Raw genomic sequence first — 12872 nt, 5'->3', positions numbered from 1 at the left:
GGCTTTGATAGGAAACAAACGATTTGCAGTAGACGAAGTGAAGAATGTCATCCAGACTGTATGGCATCTACAGTGAAATTCCCTACCAGCCAAATGATATGGAGGTGCATTTCATATCGTGGACTAGGTCACCTGCAGTTTATAAAAGGTTCCGTCTAGCTGCCAATGGATACCTGGCTATATTGAAGGCAAATTGTTGCCAACCAGAGGTGTACGCTAAAAAAAAATAGTACCGGAATGCTCGTTCTCCAGAAGACTATATTATAATGCCACGTCGACTGTACAGTAACTGAATCAGACTTCAGAATCACAGTTCATAGAACAACCAATTCTAGCATTCAGCTCATGGTGAATTAAAATGCAGCATTTGCACACATCACAATATATCTTATTCATTGGATCTCTTTATTTAACACATTGTACATATTAATTTTAAAGATTACTATTAATATATATTTTTAGCAGCAATGGGTAAAATAGATATTTCTCCCTCCACTTTGATTATGCCATTGTTTCATAATATTAGGTGTATAAATTTAATATTTCTCTATTATGACATATAGAAAAAAGTACTGGAACGTTGTTCCGGTGCGATCTGGCCCGAATACACCACTGCTGCCAACCATTAGAGACCATTTCAACCTGCCAAGTAACTGCATCCTTCAGGACGACTCTGCTCCTTGTCACTGGGCAAAAAGTGTAAGCACGCACTTCTGTAGTTACTTTGGCTTCATTTCTGCATTAGAGGTTCGACAGTAACGTGTTCACATTTGTTACAGGTGAAAAAATGGTTGGAAGAACGGTCCATTACAACTCTTAGCTGGCCAGGAAACAGCCCGGACCTGAATCCTATAGAGAACTGCTGGCATCGTGTGGAATCTGCATTTGCCAAAAAGAAACCAAAGATCATTCATGAACTTCAGGAAGCCATAATTCGTGTTTGGAACCACGAACTATCAGTTGATTATCTTCAGAAAATGATCTTGTCAATGCCTCGACGGTGTGCTGCTGTCATCAGGGCCAGAGGTGGTTCAACTAACTATTAGTTTGCATCTGGTGAACTTTTCATTTTGTTTTTCATTTAAAATGATAAACTGAAGTAAACTGAGGACTCCTGATAACATTTCAGCCATAATTATTGTGTTTACCAAAACTGTTGTATAAAGATTTCAAATGCTCATTTTGGAATATTTTGAGAGCACCCATCGAATATTACTTAGCTTTGTCTTAACTATTAAATATCTTTTGTTTATATATATATATATATATATATATATATATATATATATATATATATTCTATTTGTGATGTTAGTCATTAATGTAACATACCATCATGAAAAAGGGTTAGAAATGTGAAATTCCTAGGTGATGCACTTTCTTTGAACACCAGTGTAGATGATGGTTTAGGACCATCATTGATATCGCAAAGCAGATAACTGCTCTAGATGCATTTCATATGACAATGAGAGCCTAGAATGAAGTTTCCGAAACCTGCATTAGTAACTGTTTCAAAAAAACGTGGATTAATTATTCAGGATGGTCAAATAAGTCACGATACTGATTATGTTAAAAAGCCTGAAGACATGGGTGAACAGGAGTTTAATGATTGGGTGGACATAGGGTGATCTACAAGTTAATATGGCTTTAACAGATGAAGAAATTGCCCAGTCTGTTACTGATATTTTTGTCAAGGAGGAGGAATATGAAGATGAACCCAAACAAATTCCAGTTACAAAACGGCAAAATCGTGAAGCTATAGCCATCCTCAGGAGAGCGTTGGAAGAAACTGGTGCAAATGATCATGAATATACGCTGTTATACAATATTGAAAAATTTATAAATAGACTTTGTAGTGATAATTTAAAGTAGTCTAAAATAAGTGACTATTTTAAATTATAATCATATTACAAAGTGTTATGTTTAATTAATTAAGCTATGTACATAAGTATATTTTTATTTTGCTAACCTGTAGTAGTAATATTCATCTGATTTTCATTATCATTTAATTGTAATAAACTTTTGGTAATAACGTGTAATTTTGTGATTTATATTTTTATTTTTATAGCCTGTGGATAATATTCGTCGATTTTCGCTTATTAGAATATCAGTTTGTGAGAGTCAAAATTCAATTTGAAACGTGATCACTATACCCAGCACTTACTGTAAAAATTCTAAATGAGAGTATTAAAAAATATATTAATACACATACTTCAAAATGCTGCAGGGAAGCTTGTTGCTCAGCTTCAAATTTATATTTGATATTGGCCATCTTGAGTTCTTTCAGTATGCCTAACACAAAAATTAAAACTTTTGTCAACATTTGATAAAAAAACTATCAAAGATATACCAGGAGTTTTTTTAAGTTAGCACATATTTAGTTACCAACACACACATACTAACAATAACTTTTTAAATTTTATTCCTGGTAAAAACTGTTGAAATTTAACTATAAATAAATAAATATTTTGTTTATAATCTGGGTAACTGCATATGAGATGTGATAAAAAAAAAAGTTTGAAGAAATATTTGGGAAATAATGAAACTTACTAGTTAATTGGATTGATCTTCTTCAAAACATTTTCCTTCACAGTGTTCACATCAATTCCAATGCTTCTAGAACTTCTGGAGGCATTCCTGATAGCCTTCTTTTGGGATTGTAATCTCTTGAGGGGGGGCCTTTAAGCTAGAGGAGGGGGAAAATTAACTAAATGCAGTGTGTATGATGGACCAAAGTGGAATGCTTCACAAAAAATTCTTGAATGGAAAGTGCTGAGTGTGCAGGAACATTGTCATGATGCAAGCACCATTTCTTTGCAGTCCACCTTTCCAGCCATTTTCTCCCATCACCAGAGAACTATTTTGAAGTATTCTGTGTTTGACCATGCAGGTTAAATCCGTTTTAAACAGTGCCCTATGAGTTAAAAATTCAATAAGAATGATCTTCACATTTGATTAAAATTGTCATTCATTTCTGGGCCTTGAAGAATCATGGACAGTGAGAGCACTAGGCCATGAGTAATGATAGAAGAAATAAGGTCGGTCAGCAGCAGCACATTAACAAAGACAAATGTGCAAAAACTAGCATTCTCTAAGGTCATCAGTAAGGATGCAAAGCACAACTTACCTGAAATGTGTCATGTTTCCAAATCTTGTGTTAAAATTGACTGGCATGTCTCAGAAAGTACAGAAGTTTTGCTGACAAGTACTTGGATGGTTAAATGTTGATCACTCTTAATCAGATCATAAACGAAAGTGACTGAATTATTGGTTTTTGAAGTTTTATCACAGTGAGGATTATCTTCAATAGACAAGTAGCCCTCAAAAAAATCAGTCCTCGAACTTTTTGATCATACCTATTATGGTCAGAGGAGCATTCAAAATACAAAACTACAATATTTGGTATCAATATTAGAGCAACATGATGCAAAGAAGCAATGCTTATACAGCACTAACCAAAAAAAAAAAACTCATTTGTCCAAACCTTCTTTAAATTTATTCAAACCCTCCACAATACTAGATGCAAGTTTATTTCAATAACTGATTATTCTTTACTGAATGAAAATTTTGTACACATCTATTCTGTAACCACCCATTTTCAATATGTAAGCACCCTTATGTATTTCATCTGAAAAACAGCAATATCGTGGGCATTTAGTTTACATAGCCCTTTTAAAGCTATATATACTTCAATTAAGTCACCAGTAACTGCAATTTACGGAATCTCATTCTTTCATGGAAGGATATTCTTTTGTACACCCAACTAATCTTGTTTCTCTTCACTGTGTACCTATGTCCTTCCTAAAATGAGGTTACCAAATGTGTATGTAATATTCCAGATGGAATAATAATGGGATAATCACCTCTTCATACCTGCTGCTGGCATAGTTTATGTACACTCCCACTTAAAAGTTTGGAATCACAGCATACGCCAACAGTTTTTGTTATTATTTTTTTAAATTAGCTATGACAACATAAGGTTTAGTATTAAAAAAAAAAAAAAAAAAAACATTACAAAGTAACTTAAATTTTTTTTTATTAAAGATTGAAAAATTTACAGCAAAAAATATTGAAATGAATAATATTAACTATACTAATTTTTCATCAAAATATCCTCCACGAGATTTTGACTGCCTTACAAAGATGTGGCATCCTGACAATTTTATAATAGGGTAACATTAACAAAGCAATCTGCAAGGTTTCCCATCGATTTTATGAAGATGGGCAGACTTCATGGACTAACTTTATGGATGATCCAATAAAAGCTGTACTGGGTTTAAGTCAAGTGATTGGGATGGCCACACCACCATCATCATCATCATCAGCCATTTTCAATCCACTGCAGGATGAAGGCCTCTCCAGCAACTTTCCAGTTCCTTCTGTTTTGAGCATTGGCCATCCATTTACTACCCACAAACTCATGAATTTCATCTATCCATCTCCGCCTTTGTCTTCCAGGTTTTCTTCTAGCTCCTCTTGGATACCATTCTGTTATTTTCTTAGTCCATCTGTAATCATGTCTTCGAGCTATGTGTCCTGCCCAAGACCATTTTAGTTCTTTAGTTTTGATAAGAATGTCCTTTACTTGAGTTTGCTGCCTAATCCATGTGTTTCTCTTCTTATCTAACAGTCTGATTCCCAATATAATTCGTTCCATTCTTCGCTGTGTAGTTCTCAGCTTCTCTTCCATTCTTTTGGTGAGTGCCCAAGTTTCACTTCCATAAGTCATGGTGGGGATTATACATTGATTCATTATTTTACGTTTCAGACAAACTGGGATATTGCTCTTCAGTATGTGACTATATTTCCTGAATGCTATCCATCCAAAATTTATTCTTCTCTTGACTTCCAGCCATTTATCATTATTACAGCTAATAACTTGTCCCAGATAAGTATATGACTCCACCTTTTCAATTACTGCTCCTTCAATCATTATTTCCCTTTCCGTGGCATACTTGTTCATCATTACTTTTGTTTTAGCCATATTCATCTTTAGTCCAAAATCCTTACTAACTGTGCATAACTGATTAAGATTTTCCTCTAATTCTTTGGGATCGTGGCTTATAACCACAATGTCATCTGCAAATCGTAAATGGTTTAGGTACTCTCCGTTCACATTGACTCCTTTCTGCGACCAGTCTAATCTTCTGAAAGCTTCCTCAAGGGCAGCAGTAAACAGCTTCGGAGATATTGTGTCTCCTTGTCGAACTCCTTTCTCGATTTTAAATTTGCTACTGTCTTTGTCTAGTCTAATAAAGGAGGTAGCACTCTCATATATTTCTTCAAAATCATAATATATGGGGTATCTATGCCTTGTCTTTCCAGTGCCCGAAACATTGCCTTATGCTGTATGGAGTCAAATGCCTTTTCATAATCCACAAATGCCAGGCATAATGATGTTTTATATTCATTTGCTTTCTCCATTAGCTGTGATATTACGTGAAGGTGATCCATAGTTGAGAATCCTGTCCTAAAGCCAGCTTGCTCTTTCGGTTGATTCTCATCAAGTATTCTTTCTAATCTGTTAGTAATGACCCTTGTGAACAACTTGTAGATGTGGGATAACAAGCTAATTGGTCTATAAGTTCCAATTTCTGATTTATATTGCAATATATGGCCACACCATATATTGCAATATCCCCTTACTGTTGTTTAGTTGCTAAAATGTCCCTGCACAGCTTCGAGCTGTGCTTCGAGCCATTGTCTTGTTGTAATATAAAATGTCTTCTACAAAATCGAAAATCCACAGGATATTGCAAAATCGAAAATCCACAGGATATTGCATTATGTTCAAGAATGCTTTTATAGTCTTCTTTTCTTAAAATTCCTTCAATTTTGAAAATGTCACCAATTCCAGAAAAACAGAAACAACCACAGATCATGATGGAACTACCACTGTACTTGACTGTAGGCACTAAACAATGTGGAACCATTTTTCCTTCAGCTGATCACCTATGCTTGGATCCAAAAGTTTAAATTTGGATTCATCTGCCTACAGTACATTTTTTCACTTTTCAGTTGTCCAGTACTGATGGCTCTTACCCTAAGTCAATCATTTCTTTTGATTTTTGAATAAAGGTTTTCAGATTGCTACATGACCACGAAGTCCTTGTTTAAGGCAAAGTTTTACAGTGGATGCAGACACACGAGTTTCTCTGTTCCTGCTGAATGCAGCTCAGATTTCAGGTGCAATATTACATGCAGTAGTCCTGATTGTGGTTTGTCCTTTAAACTGTTAATCTCCTTGAATCTTTGATAGTAGTTCATACTCCTTTAAATGAAGCAGCTAGCTTTTTGCCAATACTTCTCATGAAATAACTTTCTTTATACAGTCATAATATCACTTCTTTTTTAAACCCTCAGTTCCTTATTTCTTGCCATGTTTATTGCTAAACACACAAAACTTAAACCAAACACTTCTGATTGACAGGTGTTTGACTTTATAAGTTACAGCTCTTAGTCCTCAATTTATATTACTGTAACACAGTCTAGAATCATCTACAATCTTCTATAATATTGAAACAATACTCCCACTTTCTGGAATATTCTAGAAATCTCTTAAATATTATTTTTATTATTTTTTTTTTATACATAATACAAAATATTTTAATAAACATTGGTAAACAGGTTGGTCCTATTTTAATAAAAATTTGAAAATTAAAAAAAAAATGAAATGTGATTCCAAACTTTTAGGGGGTGGGGGTGTCTATCATTGACAGAACTCCATTATCTGTTCTAGCAACTTGTCTGCTCTTCTTAGAGAATTTCATGGTAAACTATACAATTACCATTATATCTTTTCTATACTCCACTACCTTGAGTTTGGTACCACAAAAATCGTAGTGTTATTCTAGGATTATCACTGCCCAAATTCAGTATTTTGCATTTATCACTGTTAAAATTGAACTGATATTTTTCAACCTATCTACTTAGGTTTATCTAAATCCTCTCTCTAACCTACATTAATATCATTAATAAATATTAAAAACAGTAAGGGGTCCAACAGTAACTCCTGTGGAACTATACTCATCATAATAGTCAATAGAGCAGTGGCCACTTATAACCACACTTTGTCTATTACCACTTTGCCATCCCTTTAGCCATAGTAAGTAACTTATCACTAGATATCAGATTATATGCACTAAAAAGCTAGTTGAATATGCACAAAATGCTAATCCATGCACTGAAATTATTGCATTTATTACTGGTTTATTAGAATTAATTGAATCACAATTTTTTGTATTCAACATGATAAAGTAATAAAACCATTCAATTTTTGTTGCAACACACAATAGTATACTTCTCAAAGTGGTCCATTGTAAATTCATGGCATTTATCATCTCAGATCATTTTATACTTGAAAAGTTTAAAATGATCAATTGAAGCAGCTACTTGAAATGGAAATTCATTTCTTTCCCATTTATAAATTCATCTATTTTCCTTAGAGTATGAAATCCTGAGTTATTTTCTAAAATATCATTGTATTTTCTTCTTATTTCTTCTTTGCCTCCAGGCACAGCTGAAATTTGCAATTTAACTTTTTCTCTCTCTCTCCAATTGTGCTGCTCAAAAACATTCCCCACATTTCAAGTTTGGTTATACAACTAGAGACCAGCTGAAATGAGTCTGGATGAACAATAAATGTTTTCTAGCCAAAGAATCAGAAAGCACTGCCTTAGCACTACCAACAGCTGCTGAATACATACCATCCAAGGAATCAACAAATTCTTTTATTAGAATCAAAATTTTTAGCGTAAAACGATGCCACTCGTAACCATGTTCCCAATCTTGTGAGAACAGGATCGGGTGAGAGGAAGAATAGGTAGCATATTTCTGCTATTCTCAAAAGTGCTTTTGACAAAATCTTTTTTTTTAATACGAGAAATAAGTTTGTTAATTTCACCAAAATTCTCCCGAACTGCCTCAGCCAAACCTATGTTTGACTTGATTTGATTTTTTATGGTGCAAAAACAAGGTTATATTGCGCCACAACAGGCCAACCTATGTAAGCCATGGGTTAAGCAAGTAACATGGATCAAATTTAGACAGAAAACTTGAATTGGAGAAGGGGCTTTTACCATATATTAAGCAGCGTCACTAACAAAAATGCAGGCTCTTTCACTATGGGTTGATTCTGTCCATAATAACTGCAAAGAATCATTACAAAACTTTGCTATTATAGAGTAATTCTCCTTTTCGAGGGCCTTACAAGCAAATAAATACAGACGTGATAGTTCTGCATCTAATGTTCTACTTATAAACGTAACAGTATCCACAAACATCTGTTGTTTCAACAACAGACATCCAAATGTAGTTTTCTCTAATATCTAGACAAATTGCATGAACGATGTCGACATAAACAGCATTAAGATAATTCTTTCTCAAGATTGATTTGTCTGGAATATTTTGATTTATATATTTTTTTCAAAAATTGCTTGAAGACTCGATTGTTTAACTTATTGAAATGGATATTCCCACTTACCAGGGCGAGGCACAAATCATTTGCAAAATCACCTTTCTCTTTTTTAAGTACATGGCTTGATTAAAAGTGACTGCTCTGAAAATTTTTCCTTGGTTTTACTTTTCTTGGCCGTAATCGGCAATGCTGTTTTCACATGTACATGTTGGTCAATCTGGAATTTTTTTTTGCATGGAATGTTCTTTTCACAAACAACACAGAACACAATAATACCATCTGTAGTAAAATCTTTTCCGTGATTGGCAATACACAATTCTATACGAAGTTTAGTGACAGATTAATTTTTGGCACGTTTAATGAAAATTTTTCATCTGATGTAGTGGACAGCATGATAACGAATAGCAAAATAGCATTTCCCATGCCGATTTGAGAAACTTTCCCATTGTTGTTGTTGTGTTTAACGACACATAGGCTGCTAGGGCCATATTGTGTCTTTCTAATGGTGAATATGGAATATTAGCTTAATTGTGATAACTATATTTTATGATATATTCCAATACGATTTAGGAAAGTAAAGAGTTCTTTTTGATTAAAATCATCTCCCAGAATCTGTAATAAATTTATTGATGACTGCGTATTAGAAATTGACTTAAAGATGTTATTTGTTGTTATTTGGTTTTTTTTTTTTAGGAGCATTAGCAACTAAGGCCATATTGCTCCGGGGATGTGCGGTGGTCATTCCCTGACCTTTCCGCATCCTCCGTATTTGGTGGTGATGGGCTCGAACCCCGGTCTAATCAAGAAGCGTGGGCTACGCACTGTTGCTCCTTCCCACCTGGCTACGGAGGCGCCACTTAAAGATGTCTAAACGGATGGTTTGAAAGTGGGGACAGTCCACTAACAAATGTTGAATGGTCAGTTGTACTTGACATGATGTACATTGGGGAGCGCTGTCATTAGTTAATAGATACAGGTGAGTGAGATGAGTGTGCCCAATCCTTAGCCTTCCTAAAATAATTTCATCTCGTCTGTTTTTTCTGAAGCTGGATTGCCACAGCTTTGGTTCCGGTTTTATTTGGTAGAGTTTATTTCCTGGATAACCTTTCCAGATTAATGACCAGCTGTTATAACATGCTTTACGGATAATGTGTTTGTAATCCGTATATGGAACTTGAAAAGCCTGCGAAATAGTGGTTTCTGGTTGTTTGGCTGCATGATCTGCTCTTTCATTGCCGGCTATTCCAGAATGTCCTGGGATCCAGCAGAATGTCACAGTTTGGTTCAATTCCATACAGGCAAGTAACTTAGAATGAATCTGTTTTACTACAGGGTGAGAGGATTTGGTATTAGTATTTATGGCAGAGACAGCACTGAGTGAGTCGGTGAATATTAAAGCAGACGGAATTAGATGTTCAATAATGTGATCCAGAGCTAAGTTTATAACATAGAGCTCAGCAGTGAAGATACTGCATTCTATTGGCAATGAGACAGAAGTGCTAAATGATGGGAAGATTGCAGCAGCACCTACTTGGGTCTCGGATTTTGATCCATCTGTATAGATTTCACATGCGTTTAAATTAGAAAGAGTGTAAGTTGCATGTAACTGTGCGATATTGGAAGGAGACAGCGTGTTCTTTCCCCACTGTTGAAAGTAGTCATCATATATTGCACAGATATTTTGCCAGGGTGGATATGGTGGTGTTTTGTCCTGAAATATATTGCTGATGTCTATGTTCCATGATTGAGCCAGTTCCTTAAATCTAAGTGGAACAGGTCGGTTTTCATTAGGTTTACTGATATAAAATGACTCGCATTCAGTATTGTAGAGACATCTCCAACAAGGATGACAGGGCAGACTACGGATTTTTGCGGCATACATCAGAAGTAATGATTTTCTGCGAAGATGTAAGGGAGGTTCATGAGCTTCGATGTACAGGCTCTGAACCGGAGAGGTTCTGAATGTGCCTAGAGCGACTCTCAAAGCACAGTGCTGGATGGTGTTTAGTCGTTCTAAAGTACTTTTCCTCGCTGAATCATATACTGGAGAGGCATAGTCCAAGCGAGACCTGATGAGAGCTCTATACAGATGGATGAGGGTATGACGATCAGCACCCCATGACATGGATAACACACACCGAAGGATATTCAATTTCTTCAAGCAGATGGTACGAAGATAGGCCACATGTGCTTGAAAGTTCAGTTTCCTGTCTAGTATCAGACCAAGGAAACGGATATTGTGAGCAAGAGGAATTGGCACGTTATTTATCTTTAGCTCTGGATCAGGATGAAGTGACCGAAGTTTGCAGAAATGAGTGGTAGTGGTTTTCTGTTCAGCGAGATTATATCCATTTCGTAAGGTCCAGGATTGAATTTTCGTTAAAGCAATTTGTAGCTGTCTTTCGACAGTATTCATGCTTTGCGATTGGCAGGATATAGTGAGATCGTCAGCATACATGTATACTTCAATCATTTTTGGAAGTTCTTCCAAAATATTGTTGATCCTAATCGCAAATAGGGTTGGGCTCAATATGGAACCCTGTGGGACACCCTCTTCTTGAATGTGAGATGTTGACAGCATGTTTTTATATCGGACCTGGAATGTACGCAACTTTAAAAAGTTCTGAATTATTAAAGGGAGATGTCCTCTCAGCCCCAACTGATGCATATCTTTAATAATACCATGACACCATGTGGTGTCAAATGCTTTATGAATATCCAGGTTGACCATCACTAGATGTTGTTTTCTCACGAAGGCATTACGAATGTTGGATTCAATTTTTACAAGTATATCTAGGGTGGACCTGTTTTTACGGAAGCCATATTGGTGATCAGAAAGGAGATTTTTGTATTCTAGAATCCAGGTGAGCCTCTTATGTACCATCCTTTCAAAGATTTTGCCCAGACAGCTTGTCAACGATATTGGTCTGTAATTCTCAACTAGAGAAGGATCTTTGCCTGGTTTTGGAATAGCACAAATATAGGAATGACGCCATGATAGAGGATACGTATTTTCAGAGAGGATCCGGTTATAAAAGAGTAATAGTGTGCCGAGATCGGCTTCACACAGATGCTTCAGCATACTGTAGTGAATGCCGTCTGGTCCTGCTGCGCTGTTCGGAGATTTGCTCAAAGATTCTCTCAGTTCAGAGAGAGTAAACAGCTGGTTATATGGAAGTGAAAGTCTAGTTGCGAAATTAAACTTATGACGTTCTGATTCAGTTTTACTGCGTTGAAAGGAGATCACATAAGAGGAACAGGCAGAAATGTTATAAAAAGATTCGGCTAAAGCATTTGCAATGTCAGTAGGAGAGGATAAGTCCTGCCCATTGCATTGTATTATCGGAGATTGCTGCGGTAGAAATTTCCCATTGAGAGCTTGAATTTTTTTCCAAATGATTCGAGTGTCAGTATTTTTGTTAATAGCTGAGGTGAATTTAATCCAGGAGTCACGTTTTGCTGTCTTCCTAATTTGTCTTGCTTTGGCTCTGAGTTTTTTGTACATAATTAGGTTGGCAGTAGTTGGAAATTTACGAAACTGGTTCCAGGCACGGTTTTTTTCTCGTTTCACTTTGGAGCATTCTTCATTCCACCACTGATTTTGGTGTACCCGCTTGCTCTGGTTGGATTTTGGAATGGAAATTTCTGCTGCAGATAATATATGACTTGTAATGTGGTCAGTTACAACATCAATATGATTTTGTTGTACATATAGTTTGTCAAGTAGAACACAAGTTGAATAGTTTTTCCAGTCTGCTTTATGAAAGTTCCAAGAAGTACTGCCTTCAGGACATGACACTGTCTGTGTTTGAATTGTACTGATGATAGGAAAATGGTCACTGTGGAATGGATCATTTAGCACTGACCATTCCATGCTTGGAAAAAGAGATGCTGAACATATTGATAAGTCTATGGCTGATGTACTACCTGTAGGTAGTTGGATGTGAGTTGGAGAGCCAGAATTTAACAGAGTCAGGTTATGGTTATCCAGGAACATTTCTATTAATTGGCCTCTCCTATCCATGATGGAAGATCCCCACAATGGATGGTGACCGTTGAAATCGCCGAGTAAACAGACTGGAGGTGGCAATTGTGTGATAAGGTTGTCAAGTTCAGTCTGGGAGCAAGGATAATTCGGTGGGATATAAATGGATGCAAGAGTTAACGATATTCCCATTGCTATCCGAACCGCTACAACTTCTAAAGAGGTTTGTAGTTGGAGATGTCTTGACGGTATGTTAGTTCTGATAAGAATAGCCACCCCACCACGAGCAAGAGTGTCAGAATCCCTGTCTCGCCTAAACATAGAATAATTTTTAATTTTCAGAGAAACTTATGGTGATAAAAAGGTTTCCTGTAAACATACACCTATTGCTTTAGTTTGTATTAGTAAATCATTCAAGTCATCTATATTACTGTGTAATCCTCTACAGTTCCATTGAAGGAATTTATTCATT

General features: G+C 35.9%; 1 protein-coding gene across 3 annotated transcripts in view; it reads right to left on the bottom strand.

Annotated features, from left to right (window-relative positions):
• Brms1 (breast cancer metastasis-suppressor 1-like protein) overlaps positions 1 to 12872 on the bottom strand; it is a 279251-nt gene that overhangs the window by 188697 nt on the left and 77682 nt on the right. For all 3 annotated transcript variants that reach the window (XM_090375460.1, XM_090375459.1, XM_090375461.1), the window contains exon 4: positions 2212 to 2291. In XM_090375460.1, the coding sequence (XP_090231586.1) occupies positions 2212 to 2291 (80 nt within the window). The remainder of the gene's footprint in view (positions 1 to 2211; positions 2292 to 12872) is intronic.

The sequence above is a fragment of the Mastigoproctus giganteus genome, chromosome 6, assembly GCF_048544385.1.
Source record: "Mastigoproctus giganteus isolate SK-2022 chromosome 6, ASM4854438v1, whole genome shotgun sequence".
NCBI classification, from domain to species: domain Eukaryota; kingdom Metazoa; phylum Arthropoda; class Arachnida; order Uropygi; family Thelyphonidae; genus Mastigoproctus; species Mastigoproctus giganteus.
The sequence above is the reverse complement of the archived record's forward strand: the minus strand, read 5'-3'. Positions and strand labels throughout refer to the sequence as shown.